Source organism: Trachemys scripta, chromosome 20 (genome assembly GCF_013100865.1).
Source record: "Trachemys scripta elegans isolate TJP31775 chromosome 20, CAS_Tse_1.0, whole genome shotgun sequence".
NCBI classification, from domain to species: Eukaryota; Metazoa; Chordata; order Testudines; family Emydidae; genus Trachemys; species Trachemys scripta.
Window position 1 is genome coordinate 8309799 of NC_048317.1, and position 21226 is coordinate 8331024.

General features: G+C 45.9%; 1 protein-coding gene across 1 annotated transcript in view; it reads right to left on the reverse strand.

The window, feature by feature from the left end:
• The window catches only part of MYOM3 (myomesin 3), a 52721-nt gene that overhangs the window by 14803 nt on the left and 16692 nt on the right, over positions 1-21226 (reverse strand). Inside the window, exons 8-25 of the mRNA XM_034754259.1 lie at positions 19548-19592; positions 18641-18781; positions 17211-17372; positions 15523-15664; positions 15029-15228; positions 14259-14312; positions 12971-13098; positions 11904-12087; positions 10759-10933; positions 9335-9456; positions 8461-8648; positions 7206-7332; positions 5873-6051; positions 5681-5795; positions 4713-4869; positions 3001-3110; positions 2225-2269; positions 1603-1739 (exon numbers count right to left, since the gene is read on the reverse strand). Of these exons, the coding sequence (XP_034610150.1) occupies positions 1603-1739; positions 2225-2269; positions 3001-3110; positions 4713-4869; positions 5681-5795; positions 5873-6051; positions 7206-7332; positions 8461-8648; positions 9335-9456; positions 10759-10933; positions 11904-12087; positions 12971-13098; positions 14259-14312; positions 15029-15228; positions 15523-15664; positions 17211-17372; positions 18641-18781; positions 19548-19592 (2411 nt within the window). The remainder of the gene's footprint in view (positions 1-1602; positions 1740-2224; positions 2270-3000; positions 3111-4712; positions 4870-5680; positions 5796-5872; positions 6052-7205; positions 7333-8460; positions 8649-9334; positions 9457-10758; positions 10934-11903; positions 12088-12970; positions 13099-14258; positions 14313-15028; positions 15229-15522; positions 15665-17210; positions 17373-18640; positions 18782-19547; positions 19593-21226) is intronic.

The window sequence follows — 21226 nt, forward strand, 5'->3', positions numbered from 1 at the left end:
TGAATTTTGTTTTCTGTTAAAAAATCCATTTGCATTTGTGTACTGGGTTTGCACATCAATGCAGGGGAACCTGCTTGTGGCAGGGTGTTTCTGCGGAGAACACAGCCTAAGAGGTTTCCACTATAACACATGGTACAATAGATTCTCCCTTGCTGTGTATTAAACCTTCCAACTCGCCAGGATACTGTGCAATCACATGGATTTTTATGTAATGAAAAAGTGCTCTTGAAAGCAGCAGCCATGTGTTGCAAGTAGTCATGCCTCTGGGAGGTAGTTAGGGTAACACATCCACCCCATAGCACTGTGCACTCACTACTATACCATGAACTTTTATATACACACCCCCTTAAATCCATCAGACTTTCAAAAATGTTAGCTGTCATCATTAGTCGTGGCCAACCTGTTTGCTGCAAGCAAATATTAGCAATACAAAGAGCTTGACATGCATTGTTTAATCACGCATTACCACATAAATCATACAGTCGAGAAAAGATAGTGATTGCATAAGAAAAGCCTCAAAGAATGTTGCTAGACACTTTCTGTCTCTGGAGAACACATGGCAACAAAGGCTAGGAGAGGCTTCAAGTTTTGCCTATCACAAAACACCCATGACTTTGTTATTTTGACATTGTTAGACTGCATTTGAACCACAGGTGAATAGTTCCATTATCCTTTTCTTAATTCTGAACCATCCAGTCCCCCAGAGTAAATACTTTTTAAACCATATATAGCACTAGGTTCTGGGATGGGAGGGCCGAAACGGGGTTAATATGTTCTTTTAAATGTACAACAATGCAAGAGTACTTTGTGACACACGATGCAATGTTATTTTCAATGTCTGCAATTTGGAAATGGGTTGCATGCATCTGCTCTCAAAAGCCAGACGATTTATACACAGCCAACTCAAAGACGGGTGTGAAAACCAGCCAGGCTTGCTGGATAGGACAGAAGGGGCAGCATTAACCCTCCCCTTCATCTAACTGGCAAAGACAGTATTTCTTAGCACATGCTCAGACCAGGGCTAAATTACTCATGGGGGATTGGATTCTTTGGTGCACGAAGCTCTCTTATCATGTAAAGTGAACTTAAAATGGTTGGAGATTGCCCCTGGAGAGCCCCCCTGTTCGGGGAGAAGGTCTGCTAGTGCAAAGCTGATAGAGGTGGCTCTGCTGCGTGACTGTGTCATATTCTTCATCGCTGCTCCCAACCCCCTTCTCAGCATAAGGGGAGGTAGGGTGTGTGTCAGGAATGGGGATGGGAAGGGGTCAGGGTGGAGTGAGGTTCTGTCATGCTCAGTTCTCTGCTGACACAAGATGCCCAAGGGACGTTACATCAGCAGCTTTAACTAATGCTGGGACTTGACAGCTGAGAATCCGGGAGCAGTGACTGGCTCTCTGCAGACCACCGGAGCTCTGCTGGGGCACGGTGTGGAATCCAGCCCAGAGTCTTCGAAAAGAAGCATAAAAATACGTGATGGGAAATAATGGCTTCTGAATCAATGATCTCATCTGAGCTCTGTTTCATAGAGCCAGTCTAGCCCATTGTGAAGACAGGTCAGAGGAAGTCACGCACACATTGGGAGTTTAGAAGCAACACACGTACCGGAGTGCTTGAAAGCTCCTTCCCATTGAAGATTAAATGCAGCTCTGCCTCTGGCGACAGCTTTTCCACCTCCAGCCACAGACGCACTTCTCCTTTCTCAAGGACATCAATGTTCCACCCAGAGATCAGCTCAATCACTGGAAGGAGAGGGAATGTGGTTGGTCAAGGTTGAGGATTTAGAATAAAATCCTGATCCAATTGGTATCAGTCGGAGTTTAGATATTGATCTCAATGAGGTCAGGATTTCACCCTTACTGTGCATTATATCTGAATCTGAATCCTTCCCGTGCTACCAGATGTCACTCTGGGCACGAACAAGGCTCCTCCATCCCTGTCTATCATGTTCTTTGCTGGAATGACTACCGTATTGTCTTTCCATAACTTAGCCTTTATATGAGGCTAGGTTGTTGGCCTATCATTTAACCCCCAGCCTGGAGGGCCAATGGATGGGTCTTCATCTGGTCCCCCCCGTTGACCTGTCCAGCTTGGTTGGCCCTACCAAGAGATCAAACTCCTGCTGTCATAGCTCCGAGGGTCACTGGCACACAAAAGTCTTCCCACAGTTCCCAGGAAAGTCTGTGTATGCTGGTCCCAAATGCCAGTTGCCACTAGTTCAACTTACATGGGTTTCTGATTTCATGACTAATTTTCCGCAAATTGTCCAGTTCTGAAAATGCAAAGAACAGCACCGGACTTAGATCAGTAAAGCCAAACTGAAACCAAAACTCATTATCAATTTATCTTGTTAACAGACCCAGGTCAAGTAGCCCTTAACAGGTGCAAAACAAATCATAGCTGAAGGGATTAGAAGAAGCTGGGAAAATAATATCCAATGCTGACGGCATCAGTTAGAGAAACAGCTTTAAAAAAAAGCCTAAATTACTGTAATGTTGTGGTAATATGCAAAACTCTGAGGCCTAGTCTACGCTAGAAAATTAGGTCGGTTTATCTATGTTGGCCAGATGTTTGAAATATCCACATCCCTGAGCAGTGTTGTTAAGACAATCTAAATCCCCATGTAGACAGCACTAGGTCGACAGAGGAATTCTTCTATCGACCTAGCTACTGCCTCTCAAGGAGGTGGATTCGCTACGCTGATGGGAGGGGTTCTCCTGTTGGCGTAGGTAGTGGCTGTGGCACTGCAGCATTTTAAGTGTAGCCAAGCCCTGAGGCTATGAGAACATTTCCTTTCTGATGCCGTATGTCATGACCTTCAAGTTCTCATACTGTAGAAGTAATCAGTCACATCTGGCCATTTAAAGGATGGGAAATCTCCTTTCTGTTGCCATTATATGGCACCACTTCAACTCCTAAAGGTCTGGGAAGAGCTTTTGCCTAGCCATTCGGAATTAACAAATTACAGCACACCGGAAGATTTTTGTAATTATGGATTTTTACCTTCCTGGGTTAAAGTATGGCTGGCGGAGATCTCATCATCTACATCAGTTACCTCCACTGAATATGTCCCCAGATCCTTTTCTGATGCATTTTTCAGTATGAGCTTAGATCTTAAAGAAGAAAAAGAAAGACATTAGGGTTCTGTCTAAAATGGGGTTATTTGAGAGAAGAATGCAACAAAGTTTGTAATCTAGAGGAGCAAATATGTAGTAATTTGAATGCAACAGTGGGGGTATGTAGTGAGGCGGTGGGATACCCCACAGCCCCGCTGAGGGCCGAACCTCCCCTAACACCGACGTGGGCGGAGCCACCGGGTCCGGCGCCTGCCCCTCAGAGGTCATGGTGCCGACCGGGAAGTATAAAAGCCCGCCTGCAGAGCTCAGTGGACAACAAGCCACCGGAGAGAGCAGACGTCTGTGGCCGAGCTCCCGCTTGGGAGACAGCAGCAGGCCGCGACCGGCCTGAGGACTCACCAGGTCAGCCGAGCCTTCCCCTCACCCGTTACCCCGAGGAGAACTTGCCGAGCCTGCCTCTTTCCAGCTACCCTGAGGAGGAGCTGAGCCTGCCCCTTTCTAGCTACCTGGAGGAGGAGCCGAGCCTGTCCCTTTCCAGTTACCCCGAGGAGGAGCCGAGCCGTCCCCTTCGCTACCTACCTGGAGGAACCGATGCTGATGGAGACCACCGAGGACATTAGTACGGCCCAGGTACCCTACGAGGGGGAGTGTGGAAGTAGCCTGGGGGCAGCTGACCCCAGTCTGGCTGCAACACTGCCAGAGCCTATGTCAGTGTGTTGCGGCCAGGATCCCCACTGACAGCAGCGAGTTTCCACCGTTGCTAGGGCCCTGGGCTGGGACGCAGTGGAGTGGGAGGGCCTGCGTCCCCCCTGCCACCCACTCCTTGGGTGGTAGATTCCCCCTTTCCCTGGCCTAGAGAGGCTGGGACCTCTCGCGTATTGACTCAGCCCCTGCTTAAGGGCCTGAGTTCCTGACTATTTGATTGCTGCCCCGCCCTGACCTTGGGCCTGGGCCGCTACAAACCCATTGACTCAGCCCCTGCTTAAGGACCTAGATTCCTGAACTATTGGCTCAGCCCCTGCTTAAGGGCCTGAGCCCCTAACCGAGTGTTTGCTGTCCCACACTACCGCCGGACCAGGACTGACGGTGGACCAGAGCGAGGCGGTGGGATACCCCACAGCTCCACTGAGGACCGAACCTCGGCCGAGACTTGTACAGGGTAGCACGGCCAAAATGTCTTAAAGCCTCAGCAAAAGAACAACTCTGATTCTGTGATGCTCAAGGCCTAACTGAGCTCCACACATCATGGCCTCTGCATTTGGAAGTCAGGACAGTGGTCCAGATTTGCTTGGGAAATAGAAGCAATGGGCCAAATTCATCCCTGGTGTAACAGCAGCAGTGTTCTCTGGAGTTCCTAATGAGATTGGGAGTTTGGGTTCATTTTCAGATGTGTCATAAAAGTGCAAATGTTTATCTGAGATTTGAAGGGCGAGAGGAAGGATCTTACATTTTCCATACTGGTTCTTCAGCCATCTCTAATGGAGAGGTTGAATGTTTGGGTTGGGGGGTTGAAAGCTTTGCTTTCCATGGTTTCTCTGGAAAATATTTTGTCTTGATGTTTTTCCCAGGTTTAGTGTGTAAACAGCCATCTGCCCCACCTTCCAATGCTCATTTTCCCAATGTGCCCTGCCCACTTACTTGTTGCCTTTATCTTCAGTTCTGACTCGATTAGGATCTGGAGGTCCCTCATAATCCTTTGACCAGATAAATTCAGAAGAGTCACACATATCAGGAGTTTCAAAGGCCATGTAAAGAAAGCCCTCTTTGTCCACTCCCAGTTCAATCTCATTTATGCCTGCATAAGAGAAACAAAATTTTGGAAACATTAGGAAAAAACTTTCCAATTATAAAGATAGTTAAGCACTGGGATAGGCTTCCAAGGGAGGTTGTTAAATAAGAACATAATGGCCATACTGAGTCAGACCAAGAGTCCATCTAGCCCAGTATCCTGTCTTCTGACAGTGGCCAGTGCCAGATGCTTCAGAGGGAATGAACAGAACAGGGCAGTTTTCAATGACCCATCCCCTGTCATCCAGTTCCAGCTTCTAGCATTTGGAGCTTTAGGGATACCCAGAGCATGGGGTCCCTGACCATCTTGGCTAATAGCCATTGGTGGATCTATCTTTCAGGAACTTATCTAATTCTTTTTTGAACCCAGCTAAACTTTTGGCTTTCACAACATCCCATGGCAATGAGTTCCACACATTGTGTGAAGAAGTACTTTCTTTTTTTGTTTTAAACCTGCTGCCTATTAATTTCTTTGGGTGACCCCCTAGTTCTTGTGTTATGTGAGGGAGTAAGTAACACTTTTTTATTCACTTTCTCCACTTTCATGATTTTATAGACCTCTATTATATATTCCCCCTATTTGTCTCTTTTCTAAGATGAACAGTCCCAGTATTTTTAATCTATTCCTATGGAAGCTGTATTCCACACCCTTAATCATTTTTGTTGACCTTCTCTGCACCTTTTCCAATTTTAATATATCTTTTTTGAGATTATGGTGACCAGAACCACATGCAGTATTCAAGGTGTGGGCATACCATGGATTTATATAGTAGCATTATGATATTTTCTGTTTTATTTGTTCACTCTTAGGCTCATACCTGGTTTGGTTTCAACCACCACAGGATCCGAGGGGATGGAAGGTGGACCAGTCCCTGCTTTGTTCAATGCCCGTACTCGGAAAATGTAGCATTTCCCCATCTCCAGGTCAGAAACCTGTAGAAACCCAATGTAACAAATTAACACCATGCTAAATAATAAGGAATGCTTGCCTGCTAGGCTTATATACAAACCCTCATGTGGGTGCTGGCTGTCGGCTGCTTATTTAGTTGCTTCCATTCCTCTGACCCCTCTTCGCAGACATCAATGTAATATCCAGTGACTGGACCTGCTCCTGTATACAACGGCGCTTCCCAGTGCAGCATCAGGTTTTTGTCCCGCACCTCGGTGAACCTCACATCATAGGGGGGGCCTGTTTGGAAGAAGGGTAGACTGTCAAATAGGGACATCAGAACAGATGATGCAGTAACGTGCCTCTGGTGTGAGCCTCAGATCGCAGGGTTGAGGGCAACGAATGAATGGTGGGCTCAGAAGAGGTCCTTCCTCCAGCAGGATTTGTATGAAATTGGCCACGTTGTCCTATTTAACGTTGTTTATAATGATGTAACATACAAAGAGGTTTACATAGTGCATCAGGGTTTCCCATTCTCTGGCAACGGGATTCCAGAGCATAGGGCTCTCAACTGGCTACATGGCATGGTGTAGCAATGATCCTTCTTCTTTATTATCTGTATTACTGTAGCACCGTCATGGACCAGCTGTACAAACAGAACAAAAAGATGATCCCTGTCCCATAGAGCTTCTCCTTGTGCTCTGAGGAAGAGATCTCAGCACCTGAGGTGCCTGCTTTATTTTGTAGCAGATGACTTTTCTTTTTCCTATGTTCCTTTAATACAGTCCCAGGAAACAGAGGGCCCAAAGGTAACGGGCCATATGGAGCTGCCCCTCTGTGCATGAGGTAAGAGGTCCTTCTCCAGGACCAGCACGGTTTGTATCTCCTTGCCTGGTGACATGTACGCTAACATTTTAGTGAAAGGGATTCAGATTCCCAAGTCACCTGCATGACTGGGAGATGGGCCCAAGCTGCAAAATTCTGGCACAGATTCCAACCCCAGCCTTTCCAAAATGTGGAAGAAACTCTGTGATAAATAAAGGGGGGTAGGGAGGAGGTAGCTCTCTTTGATGGACCCCCAGCCAGACAGTTAGCTGTAAAATCTCTCTTGGGAGCTGTTCTTTATTTGCTTTACCTGTAAAGCAAGTAAAGAACAGCTGGCTGGGTGTCCATCAAGAGGAGCTACCTCCCTCCCCTTTATTATCACAAGCTCTGATCAGGGCTTCTGGTTCTGTCTGCTATACAGATCACAATACGGCTCCTGATCCAAACTTCCCCAAAGTTTGGTGTGTTTGGATCCAGGGTTCTTACCGGAGCTCATCAATATGACCAAATCCACAGTTTTCCAAAAATCTCATATCATCACAGAAGAGTAAGTCAGTTTATCTTATGAAAGGGGGATAGTTAATGTCCCTGGAATTGTTTTCTGGCTGTTGCTGATATGTTGTCCTTACCTGGCTGCGGCATCGTCCATTCCTCACACTTGAACAAGTCACTGGGTTCAGATACTTTCCCCACTCCCGCCATGTTAGTCGCACAAGCACGGAACTCATAGAAATGTCCTTCATTGAGGTTGGTAACCTTTGAGGTCAGAAACAAAGAGATTATTAGCATAGCCTTGTATTGTACAGTTTGTTTGTAACTGGGATTCATAGATTGTAGGACTGGAAGAGACCTCGAGAAGTCATCGAGTCCAGTCCCCTGCTCTCATGGGCATGGATCTTTAAGGGCATGTTTTTAGGATGGCATGGAAAGGACTTATAAAACCCCCTCCCAACCTATTAACAAAGAGTTTTTGTAGATAATTCAATGCATCTGTTAAAAACATCCTGCGTACACATTGTATTAGGAAAGAAAAGAGCAACCTGCCAATTAAGATACTCTTAAAACATACTGTTGCCCCTTGGCCCGAGTGGTTAGCCAAAATTTGGGGTCTTGCAGGGTTGTTTCTGTTAGGAGGAGGAATGAGTGATACAAGTCAGGTGTAGTCTTGGTGTCATCTGGTATTTACGTCTTGTTTCCCTGAACAAAGTAGGAACAAACCACAGCAGGCCGTTTCTTTGCTCAGAAATTCCTAAGTCTGCCACTCCTGCCAGCTCGGTGCCCAAGGAGCCATGTCCCTCTACTTCCGCTTCAAGTCACACTTACAGTTGCTTCTCCTGGCTTTCTGCTTAACACACGCAGCCTGAAACAGATATCCTACACCTTGCATACAGGGAAGCTCTTCAGTCCACACAGCTGAGCTCCGAACTACTGTGTGGCCTAGGTCCTCGGGTGGTAGCCCCCACACCCCATGCCATGAAGGGCTTGATTGCTCTTTCTGTTGAGCCGGAATGAGACCTCACAGGCTCTTAGTAACCCCGTAGAATAATTAGTAAGGGACACGTTTGATGCTGAATTATGAAGAATTAGAAATAGCAGCAACTTTGTATTACTCAGAACTCTCCAAACAGCCCGAGAATGCACTGGGCATCAGAATGTGGGACAAACTTGAACTGAATTGCATCCCCAAGGTCCAGCAGAGAAGTTGTCAGACTTACTGGGGACACTCAAAGGTGTGGGATGAAGAAAAGGGAAAGAGCAAGATGGGGAGGGAGTCTGGGCTACAGAAGGGTCAAGACTAGAGGAGGAAAATGGCTCACCTCTTCATATAGCCACCACTTCCACTGCCTCACACAGAAATGCAGTATTGCATTATGAAATCAATACCTTGTAAACTCGTTGAGCAATAGGTCTGATGTTGACTTCATGCCAGTCTAGCTCAGCAGCATCATGCTGATCCAGGAAGTAGCCCAGAATCTTTCCCCCTCCTTTGCGCTTTGGGGCTTTCCACCCAATAGTCATGTCGTTCTTCCCACAGCTCAGCAGGGCAAAATCACGTGGGGCTGATGGACGAGCTAAAGGTGAGGACAAAGAGAGAGAGAGGAAAATAGATATTGTATGACATAGATTTGGGATCCTGTTGGCGATCCAGAAAAGAACTGTTGATGTTAAATCAGTTAGCGTGACTTATCTGTGCCATGCATGTTCACACCAGGCTTAATTTTCATTTGCACTAAGGCCCCTTTACACTACTCTGGCAATGTAAAGGGGCCTTCAGATGGGCCTGATTTTCATTTAAATTGTGGGAAAACTCCTGGGTGTTTCAGAGCTTTATAGTTTTAACTGGTGCAGGGCAGACGCAAGAGAGGGTGGGGTGAAGGCAGCAGTGTGAGATAATGGAGAATGATGACGGCGCATGACGTGACTGCTGGGAGGCTACTAATGGGGTCTGCACCAGAGAAGTGGAAGATACTGAACCAGCTTCTCTGCTCTCTTGCATTTTGTGTGGTCACTTACCTGTGCCAAATGCATGCAATGCGATGTGAAACACTAACAAATCAGAGCAAGAACGTTCTACAGCCACTTTGCACAAGTGCAAATGATGAGACAAGCTGCAAGGCAGGAGAGAATAAAGCCCCCTCTACCTCTAGCTGCCTAGGGGTGGGATCATTTGCAAGTGGCTAGACCCAGCTGTGCATAAAAGATACTCTGATGAGGGAGCTCGTTTTCTGTATGTGTGCATGTGCAATGCAATACTTACAGATAGCCGGCCTCACAATGATGGGGTCAGATTCTGGTGAGCTGTCACCCACTCCTGCTTCATTGACAGATTTCACGCAAAATACATACTCCTTCCCAGGCTGGAGCCCTGGAACAGTAAACCTATGAGAGATCATTAATTTGCTTGCACATAGCTGTTCAAAGTAAGGCAAAGAGCCCTTTGGAAAAAAAATGGCATTTCAATAATTGTATCAGTGTGCTACAATTTATTTCTGTGTCACGTGGTTATTTACCCCTATAGCTTAAAGCACATTGACTCACACAAGTGATACCTATTGAACAATCAGTAAATAGGGGTCAGATCTTGAGAGTTACTCAGCTGGTTTTAGGCACCTCTATTCCCAATGAAATCAATGGGAGTTGTGGACATTCAGTACCTCTCAACATCTGGACCCGATAAAAGACACTTTAGTGAAGGCCTTCTGCACCAGGGCAAACTTGGAAAGAGAGGGTGTTTAATGACTTGTCTCCTAGCTCTTCTTATTGGATCAGCGTCTCATTCACACTAAGGTCCCTTTACACTGCTCTGCCTATGGAAAGGGGACTTAAAGTTTAAAGATCTCACTTTGAGATCTCTTTGTGCTGCCAGACTGCTGTGAAGCGACTTTTGTGTAAATGAGAATCCGGCCCCATTGAGTTTCAGCCTGACAGGTATCTATGCTCTGATGCCACCTGCCCTTTGTGAGCACCAGTGCATTTTACTCATGGGGTGACTGAGCATGTGCTGAGCATCCCCTAAAACGCATTCCCCGAGAAGCATCTATTTCAGACCATACCTGCCCACTGTCCAAAATGGCACTTTCTGAGGCAGTGTGGCCTAGTGGATAGACCACTGGACTGGGACTCAGGAGACCTGACTCTGCCACTGGACTGCTGGTGACCTTGTGCAAGTCACTTTCCCCTCCCTGTGCCTCAGTTTCCCCATCTATAAAATGGGGATAATGATAAAGCACTTGGTAAAGTGCTATATAAGAGCTAGGTATTATTATAGGCATTTTCTAATTTCATTAACATCAGGCCCTATAACAAGAGAGTTTCCCTTACTCCCCATTCTTGAAAGATGACACATTGTTCTACCATAGAGCAAATACAAATGGTCTGTCGTTCCACAGACACTGTGAGATCTACCTTCCCAGTAATGACTGTGGTCTGACAACACATGGAAACGTGCTACTTTGCTGCCCCACATGTTAACTTGCCTCAGATGTTAAATTAAATCTGGACATTCCAGAACCTGAACAGTGGTTCGGTTCTAAAAACAGGCAAAGGTTTCAGATGTGTGCTATGTGTGCGCGTATGTGTAGGGAAATTCTTTTTTTTATCTGCATTCCATTTCTACCATAAACACAGAAATCCAAGTGAATGCACCGTATTTGCTGAATGGAGGTCAATTGCTGAACTCACTTGTTACATGTCACGGGTTTATTGTTGACAGTCTGCCATTCATCTGTCCCAACCTCCCGACAATATACGTAATAGCCGAGGGGCTCCTGACCCTCCTTCAGCTTATCCCAATGCACAGCAACAGACGTCTTGGTGTCTCTGAAAGCTAGAACCTGAGAGGGAGGTGGGAGGGGAGCTGAAAAAGGGGAAAAAATGGAACAAAATAAGGTTTATTCTATTTACAAATTGTAACTCAGTTCCAGGGGTGACTTGGGATGTTTGATATCCGCATGGCCGGGGCATCATTTCCCAAAGCAGAGCACCGTGTCTGGACCCAATCTCCTGATTGCAGCCTGTGGGTGTGTCTGTCTGTCTGTCTCTGGATTTATAAGGCCTCATTCTTCTCTCACATCAGTGTAACTCCATTGATATCACTGGAGTTACTCCTGGGGTTTACACCTACCTAAATCAGAGGAGAATCAGGCCCCAATTCCCAACTCCACATGATGTTTTGGGGCCAAAATACAAAGTTCACACTAGATGGGAGCAGCCAGAGGCACAGAACACCCTGAATGAACTTCAGGCCACCTTTAAACAAGAGAATGAAAAAGGCCAGCACGAGGCCCAGTGGCCTAACTTTAGCATGACGCATGGGAAACACGGGTATGAGTCTTTGCCTCCTCATATTCTAGACATCACAGCCCAAATATTACACAATTATCCCCCCCAACCAAACATCCTATGTCATGCTGCTGCTCATCCTGGAGTCCCCAGAGACTGACTCCATCATCCACCATTGCAGAATGAGGCTGTGGCCTTCCTTATTGTTCTGCTATGTGCTACATCTGTCTTAGAGCATGCACGACACAGGAGACATTTGAGCGAGTTCCAGAAGTGTGCTTGGAATGGAATATAGGGACTTGATCAGTTTCCTCTTTTTAATAACTTTAATTCCAGCCTCATTGGTTGGTTAGATTTACACTGTGTGCTGAACAACTGCAATGTAATTAAGTGTGGATTTAAGGCTTTGAGAGACTTCCTGAAGTCCAAGTGAGAGCTGTAATGATGTACCGCAATGCACAAAGAAAAGAGAAAATAAGCCAATGCTAGTGTTATGATGCATCACCTTTTCCATGTTATTAGTGTCATGCATTTTATATTGTTACCTAATGTTGGTCCAGCAGTAATGGGCTCACTGGGCAAGGACGGCTCGCTTACTCCATATTTGTTAGCAGATCGCACTCGGAAACAGTACGATTTTCCTTTCACAAGATCAAAGAGTGCAAATCTTGGGGAATTCACCGCCGTCTCCAGATTGACATTTTGCCAGCTGTTGCTGCCTGCAATGGACTGGAAAGGAAAAGATGGCAATTTACAATCCAGAGAGATGAAAACTGTCTGGAGCGGTTACTCCCTGATCCGACAGCGTAACTGTACTGAATTTGAGAAATAAAGATCTTCTTTACCTGAACTAAATATTTCTTGGGGGCCAATCTAGCCCCTTCCTCATCAGCCACAAAGGGCTCCTTTGCAGCAGAGGTGGTGCAGTGCTACTGTGCAGTTGGGGAATGGACATGTGGGGGTAAGATATGAAAGGAGCAGGGAAGGGACGGAGGAGAACCCAGAATGTTTGGTACTGTGCAGTTCCTCCCATCCTCTCTACTGCTGATGCCTGGGTAAGGGCCAATGGAGGTTACTCCATCCATATAGGTGGAGTAGCCTTCCACATGTGGCCTATGGAAAGAAGATTCCTTCCTCCCCGCCTGCTCGTCGGCTCATCATCATGGGCCAGGCATTAGGATCTGGATTTACGGTCTTGTAAATTGAGTACTAGTGAAAGGCTGACGGGGCCATTTCGGATACAATATGGACCGCACTGGCAGTTTCCCCACACACTGCCCTCCCCATGTGTCTTGTTCCAGATCTGGACTGGCCATGCTTAGGAGAGAGAGCATCCATGCTCAGCATCCATACCTCATTGCCTCTCTGCTGAGGCTACCCTCAAGGGCACCAGTTGTGCTAATGCCTTTGTGATGTGGAAAGCCTGTTTTCAAGGAATTGAGACTCACCCACTCATTGTACACAGCCCACCACTGACAAGCTATCAAAACAGCATTCTGTCACTACTGACCTGTGCTGGACTCTGAGCAGTAACCTAGAGGTGAAAGGGGATGTATTCCACTGCCAGTCTCCAGAGTGGTAATATTCACCCTTCCGTAGATTATTTCCTTACCTTTTCCACATAATAACTCAGTGGCTCCTGGCCTCTGGGATCTGGTTCATCCCAGGAGAGGGCCACGTAATCTTCTCTGATCTCACTCGCATGAACGTTGGTGGGTGGCAGAGGAATTTTAATCTTGCCTGTGGGAAGCCAGAATTTGATACTGGTTCAGTGATAACATACCAGGAAAGGACTCTCCTATTAAACAGGGATGTTTATGCTTTTTCAGTATCAGGTAAGCTCCTTTGGTGTAAAGGAGAGGCCTTTAACCCTTTGCACGCATTGGGGATAGAGACGGCAAACTTCCTCCTATGCATTCATTTGGTTGTCAATGTTCTGATAATTTTTAATGATAAATTATTTAATTCTTTGCTCTCATCTTCTTATTTAAATAAAGGGACGTAGTGTCATCATACTCTCACTTGCTCTGGAGGTACAAAGGGCCCAGGATCTGGCCTGCAGTGTCCACCTTTGAGTACATTACTTTGCCAGTGTCTCTTTCCATTACACCCAGTTTCGAAACACTAGAGGATTTTGCGGTGCACATTACCAGACCTTGTGGTCCTTCTTAATCCTATGGCCACGTTCCTCAAGCTCCAGATACAACTCCCTCTCAGGAGTTCAGCTGGTAACACAGAGTTCCAGATGGCTGTGTCTGAGCCGAATTCTAACCCTCAGCAGCCTCACAATGGGGTTGCACTAAACGAGGAAAATATTGTCTCCACGAGTAAAATTTTTAAAAGTCCCTACATACCATTTTCAAAAGTGAATTAGGTGCCTAAGTCCTATTGACTTTCAATAAGACTTAGGTTCCTAAGTGCCTAAGTAACTTTTGAAAACGAGACTTACGGCCAGATTTTTAAAGGTATTTTGGTGCCTAGTGGGATTTAAAAAAGCATCTGCGTGCCTAACACCATGGTTAACACTCAGTTAGGTATTGCAACGCAGAGCAGAACAATGCCTAAATACCTGTAAAAATCTGGGCCTTAGTCACTTTTAAAAATGGGACTTGGGCACTTCTGAAAATTATACCCCATAATCTTTTGCTTTTAATAAAAACTCTACGCTACTCCTTAGACTGAAGTCTCTAGGCTTGACACAATCACACGTCTAATAATATCTAACGGCTCCATTATAAACTGGCCTTGTATTTTGGAATGCTTCTGTTTTCTTGGAGTGTAAGAAAACATTTTCCTGTGTATATTTCCTCCCAGAGTCCTATGAAATACTATTTTGGCATCCTTGTACTATAACAAGCATTAGTTTATAAAAGGAGGGTTAAGTTTAAGTTTGAAATTACCTTCCAGTTCATCTTTGGAAATTGTAATCTTCTTTCCGTCATCATAAGGGATGGCTAGTGATTAAAAAAAAATCAATATTATTCACCGGGAGAAAAAAACACAAGTTAGTGGAAAGACAGAGACAAGAATCCTGGGTTTCCCTATATGCACACAAAGCCCACACGCTGGGGTAGTTTGGCCTTCTCCCTTTCTGTACCAGTTTGTACCAAGAGAAGTGCAACAAACTGAAAACTAATTTAAAAAATTATAGGAACTTCCTTGACATTAAAAATACAAAAACAAGCATTTTGAGTTAGACACATTTTAGGCCCAGATTCAGTTTGCCCGTTGCCACTTTTGTCTTCCCATTGCAAGCACTCCAGACAGTCAGGGGTGTGTGAGCAGAGACTGAACCCTGTTTGGGTAAGAGAGTAACACATGGAATGATAGGGGCAGACACTCAGGTGGTGTCAATCATCCTGGTTTCATTGGTTTCCCTGGAGCTCTGATGATTTATATCTGCTGAGGATCTGCTCACAGTCTTTGCCTATCCAATGCTGTTCACAAATTGACAATGGTGTTTTAGGTCAGTCTGTCTCCAGCTTTTTCAGTCCGGACCAATGACTTCAGCTGGTGATTCCAGCAGGGTGGAGGCATGTTTGCAGCAGAGGGGCTGCAGTGATGTTTGTGAGAATAGGGTCATTTTGTTTGTGAGAGATAAGTCATTCCGAGTTACTTCCGCAGCCTCACAGAGCACATAGAGGAATAATATCCTGTTTCTGATACATACTCATCACTCTTTTTTCCTCATTGGGGTCTTTCATTGTGACTGGGTCGCTGGCCTTGGAAGGGTTACTGATGCCTGAGTGGTTGACGGCCTTTACCCGGAACTGGTATGTCTTTCCCTCCGTGAGGCACAAAACAGGGCACCTGCAAGTCTTCACAGGCATTTCGTTATATGGCACCCACTCATCTGTGCCCGCCTCGCACCTGCAACGAAGAAAGACCATGCAGTACCTCCATGGTGTTCTCCGAATGTGGCAGCGGGTTAACTTTGGTAAAGGGACTGCTCAGTGCAACAAACATATGTCTACTCACAGGACTGCAGGCTGGGATCTTGCTGCTTTATTTAATTGCATCACAACAAAATTGGGGTGGGGGGAGAAAACTCCCAGTGATTAAACAGGAATTGAGGAATGGAGCATAGTGCCATCCCATAATACTCTGGGTATCCCTGGTAAACCTATCATGACCACTTTACTACAATAACATAATCATACAGACCTTTCAATAAAATAACCGAAGATTGGACTTCCTCCACTATCGCTGGGTGCTACCCAGGAAAGGAGCAGGCAATCTTTATTTACATCGTGGCATTTCACGTTGAGGGGGGATCCAGGTGCACCGGCTGTTGCTGCTGCAGCATCTAAAGGAATATAGAGCATTGTCTGTTAAACTGTTTTTTCCCGCCTGTGTTCTGAATCTTTCAGTCTTCAAACACTCTGTTGTCTACAGAGAGAGGCTGCCATTTTGTGTTCAGCTTGCTGCAGTCTGCAACAGAGGAGATACCCACACTCTGCGCTCTCTCTCATGGAGATATTCATCCTGTACTTTCCTCTTCTTATTCATTTGTATTGCAGTAGTGCTTAGGGCCCCATGGTGCTAAGTGCTGTACAAATGCAGAACAAAAAGATGGTCCTTGCCCCAAAGAGTTTATAATCTAATCTATATTCTTTCTTGTGTCATTGTTGTCTTTGGGCGTGTAGGGAAAGCAGTCTGATCTGCATGGTCAGGAAAAAATCCACATTGTAAAACTGTAGATAAATGTATTGAGCACTAAAAGGAAGACATAACTCCAGAATACAACAATGGAGGAGCTTCCTATATTATACTGTGACCCTAATAAATGTACGAGTGGAAAATATTAGCAAATTCAATTCTGAATCATTCATATTAAGAGTAATTTCTTTTCAGATTAATAACAAGGTCAGTTTTTTTTAAGATCTTGAGAAGAACAAGAACTGACCTACTCAGTATATAAAAAAAATAATCCAGCATCTGATCAGAGTGAAAAACATTTGTCATGCTGATAGAGCAAACAGGTTCTGCAGTTAGAACTGGACACTGTCCAGCAACCCTGACCTTGTCTTGTAAATCTCAGTAAATGGCTGTTCAGTAACTCTTGTTACTGAAAACCCACCGTCAAGTCTCTGTTTGGCCAGTAAGGGCTAAACTGGATTCCCCACATCAAATCTGAGACGTGTGGCACAGAGCATTTCTCTGAGGGAAGGAATTCTCTGCCCAATGGGGTAATGTAGCCACATCATGCTGCTTCTGCATCCCTTGTGGGAATCACTGGCAAGAGCGTTTACATAGCATTGGTGTCATCTCTGCTTTCCCCTCACCCACCCCAAACCTGCCCCCAAATCCCACTGCATAGGGGAGCTGCAGAGCTGAGCTCCATGGTATGCAGACCCCCTGCAACAGCTCCCCAAGTCCTATGCTACTTTGGTTGCAGTGTTTCTTGTACCCCACATTGCTGTGGAGAAGGGGGCAGGATTTGCCCCTCCAAAAGCCAATGAAATCTATTCTCTACCTCCAGTACTGCCTAGGCCACATCTGATAATTACAGGGGGAAGGATGTTGTGTGTGGTGAACAGGTAGGCTTTGTTTTCCATTTTCTGCACTAAGGACTCTGCTATCCACAGAGGCAGGCAGCCATTTTATGCTAAGTTCAGTGCAGATTACTACAGAGGAAACACAATGGGAAGACAACAGGATTTGGGCCTAAAATCCCAAGTGCCTAAATCACTATTGCAAACGGGACGCAGGCACTTTTGAAAATGTCACCCCTGGGTTCAAGTTGGGGGCAGTGTGGGAAGGCCTTTCATTGTGAATGAGGCTGTGAATTTTCCGACCCCAGTGGATCAGAAAAGGGCTTTTGCTTTGAAAGGATAGAAACCTGTAGGTACCTCTAACAAACACATAAGCACTCTGCTCGTTGTACCCGTCCAGTGTAGGGACACGGACAGTATAGAATCCCTCATCTTCTTTGTAAGCACACAACACGGTCAAAGAAGCCTCGCGATCCAGACACTTCATTTGATGGCGATCCGAATCCTTCAGAAACTCGCCTGCAGGGAAATGAAAACTCAGTGGAAACTCAGAGGGGCATGCAGCACTTGTACACGGTGTAAAATGCTGAGCAGGACGGGCACTGCAGGGGACCCTGGGCCTACACTAACACAATGTTGCTCACAGCTAGCAAGGCCCAGATCCTCAAAGAGATTTCATTTCAATGGGAGTTGGGTGCATGAATACCTTTGAGTTGCTGAGCCCAAGTTACTTCTGCCTACTAGCAGATCTGAGGCATTACAGGCTAAGCTCATTAGCCAGATGAGGAACAAGCTCAACCCCCTGCCTTCTGAGACGCAGTCACACTCTGGCCACATCCTTCTATCTGTTATCCTTTGCTCTTGCTGTACGCCAACGCAGGAGGTTTGGAACTCACTTCTATGCAGTGTGGAGGACCCTGAGCTTGAGGAGTAACTGTGCACTCTCAGTAAATAGCAGGCATTTGTCCTGAGGGCCACAAGGAGCCATGACACACGGTAACAGTACCTACTGCTTTTCATGAGCAGATCTCCCACTAGCATACAAACCAGCTCGGTACCCTCATTTTACAGATAGGGAAACTGAGGCACAGAGCGGGGAAATGACTTGCCCAAGGTCACCCAGCAGGCCAGTGGCAGAGCCAGGATTAGAACCCGTGCACAAATCTACACCTACCCAGCGTATTTTGCTTCTATCCCCAAGCCTTGGGAGAGTTCAGATATGGATCTGAACTCTGTGCATCAGGCCCATCTTTAGAAAACAACACAGTCTGCTGCTTGCACAGCTGATTCTCGCAGGGCTACTTGTAAAACAAAGGCAGTCTTACTGTGTTGCTCCTGGGACAGGTGCAGCCTCCCACAGCTTAAAGGCACAGAGGCAATTAGCATCCTGGCAAAGACCAGTGTCCTTGATTTTGCAGCTCTGTTTGTAACTTACCCTCCTATGGGCTGTCTGGGAGGGCTACATTTTACTTCATTCGCCAGTGTCTCCTCCGGCTTTACAGGAATATAATAGCAACACTTTGCACTTCCACTGTGTAGAACCAAGGTTCCTAACAACTCTTTATAAACATGAATTAATTAAGGCTCATGTCACCCCACAAAGCAGGTCTGTATTCTTATCCTTGTTTTACGGATGAAGAAATGGAGGCCCAAGTTAAAGGATGTGCCAGAACTGGGAACAGAACCCAGGAATCCTGGCATCCAGTTCTCTTCTGCAAGCACTAGAGCAGAGCTTATAGGGGGAAAGCAGTTGTATCAAAGAAAGCTATGTGGATACGAATACACACCGTCTCTGAACCAGGTGATATCTCGTTGGTGTTGAAGTAGATCAGAAGAAAAGAAGCAGGAAAGGGTGAAAGGTTCCTTCTCTCTGGAGAATAGGGGCTTCAGTGAAAAGGCAAAATCTGCCTCCTGGCCAATGAGTGATCCTGTGAAACAAGAGCAAAACCATGCAGCCATGATTAAGGCTACAGTTTTGTCACGGCAGTCAAGATGGTCACTGAAATCATGAATTTGTGTCAAGGCCCCCAAACGGAGTGGTGTTGTAACCTAGCGCCCAGGTTCGCAGCGCCTCTCAGATTTGGTCCTTCTGCCCCTCCATCTCCTGAGAAGCGGAGGAACCAAACCTGAGTGGTGCTGCGACCCCATGTGCCGGTCGCAAAGCCCAGCATGGGGAGCCGGCCCAAGCCCTGTGGAACAGGAGCTGCCATTGTGGGGTGAGTGCAGGGCTGGCTCGTTCTGCAATCCCCATCCTGCTCTCAGAACATAAGAATGGCCATACTGAGTCAGATCAAAGGTCCTTCTAGCCCAGTATCCTGTCTTCTGACAGCAACCAATGCAATGTGCTTCACAGGGAATGAACAGAACAGGTAATCATCAAGGGATCCATCCCTTGTTGCCCATTTCCAACTTCTGACAAACAGAGGCTAGGGACACCAGAGTCTTATCAGTTTTTCCCCACACCTCTGCTGTGAAATTTACTAAAAATTTCCATGACAAAATCACAGCCCTAGTCACAATAGAAACAGGAGCCTCCTCAGTTAGTGTCATTATTGTGGTCATTCATCTAGTGCCAAAGGTGTGTGTGGTGCTTTTCATAAACATCAGGCTACTGGGAAGAGGTACACCTTGTCTGACTCTGTGCCAGGGGGCCTCAGACCGTACATAAAAACTCAGCAACAATAATTTACTCACTTTTGTATATTTCTGAATCGAATCCTGACTCCTTCCCATAATATTCTGTAAAAGAAGGTGCAGAGGATGGGAGGAATAAACACATTTAACAAATGTATGTTTTAATATTTATCTTCCTCTTAATAATATGCAATGATACTTAACTCTTATGTATTGTATCACTTCTTCAAAGTACGGTCCACTACAAACATTAAATATTAGCCTTCAAAACACACCTGGGTGGTGACTTCTCCAAGTAGGAACACTTTCCAGTGCAGACCCTTTTACTAGCTTAACAAACTGATAAGGATCACTTCACCCATAACTGAAATGCAGCCACCCCTGGGGCAGAGCCTGGCATCTACTCAACACCACATGGCAACACTACACAACAACACAGGAATGGAAGGGAAGAAGAATATTCTGTTGAAAGTGCTGGGGAAATTTAGGACAGCCGAACATACTAGTTATTGATGCTGGAATATGGCCTGGACATTGAGGTTAAGCTGCAGAAAACGATATGGGATCTTTAATGACCACATATGGCCTGGACCTCTGGTTTGTGACTCATCCCAAGGACAGCATGTCCAGAAGTACAGAACATTCCAAGACATGGGCTCACTACTGGCTCAGAGGGAAAAGTATCATACACTGAATCACCAGCAGCACTTATTGCGGCATCTACGTGTTTCTTGGAGGTCTCTCCCATGAAAACAACGATCCTAGCCAAACCTTGCAAACTGCTGGGATCACCGAACAAAGTCTAGTGGCTTTGAGCTTAATGCAATGTAATCACGCAGCTGAAGGAATCGAAGAATTCCAAACCAAGATGCAAATGGTGGCATTTCTTAGACCTCTCATCCTAAATAAATGCACATAAGAATTGATCACATTCATTCTTTCTCAGTAGCCAGTACATGGCAATTAAAATGGATGGAAATTAGGAATTTCAGACTAGGAAATTCTGATATCTTTTCAGAAGTGATTTTCTGTTGCTGTGATGAAAGGGAAGGCAGACAAAACTTTGCACTGCTATGGGGAGATCCCACATTCAGAAGTAGCCTCTCACTTGTTGCTTCCATCTGTCCCGGGCCACAATGGATTATGAAGGCGGCATGCTTTGTGCATGGCATGAGGAATGGGGAAGGGAAAGCATTACTTTAACAGCATACCTGCTGGCCAGGTAGAAAGGATGGCCCTAAATGAATGAAGCCATGTGATAGCATTATACAGTCATAGGCAGAAGATGGTAAATGAGTGGCAATGACTAGAGAGGGGAGTCATGGAGAACATCAAAGGGACATGCTGGGTTCATCAAGGATAACAAAGGACCCCAAAATATCATTGATAGGCAGGGCAACCCACTAATCTAGAAAGCCGTTTAGCTTGGGACCGCCTAAGACATCAAAAGCATGTCAGACAATGCAGGGGCCAAGAAAACGACTGCCAATGGCCTGTTTAGTGGGACATGGAGAGCTTCCAGGCCAAGCCCTATGGCTTTGCTCTGGATTCTGTTTTCAGACTGTTAAACACAAATAGCAAAAGGAAGGGGCATGTTACCCGGACGGCATCAGGCAGAGTCAGGAGAGAAGGAACAACGCAGGCCTGCCAAAAGCAAATGTAAGAAGCAATATTTGGAAGTGCCAATAGCACAGAGTTCTGCTCCGACCAGAGACTTCATAAAGGAGAATTTGATCTGG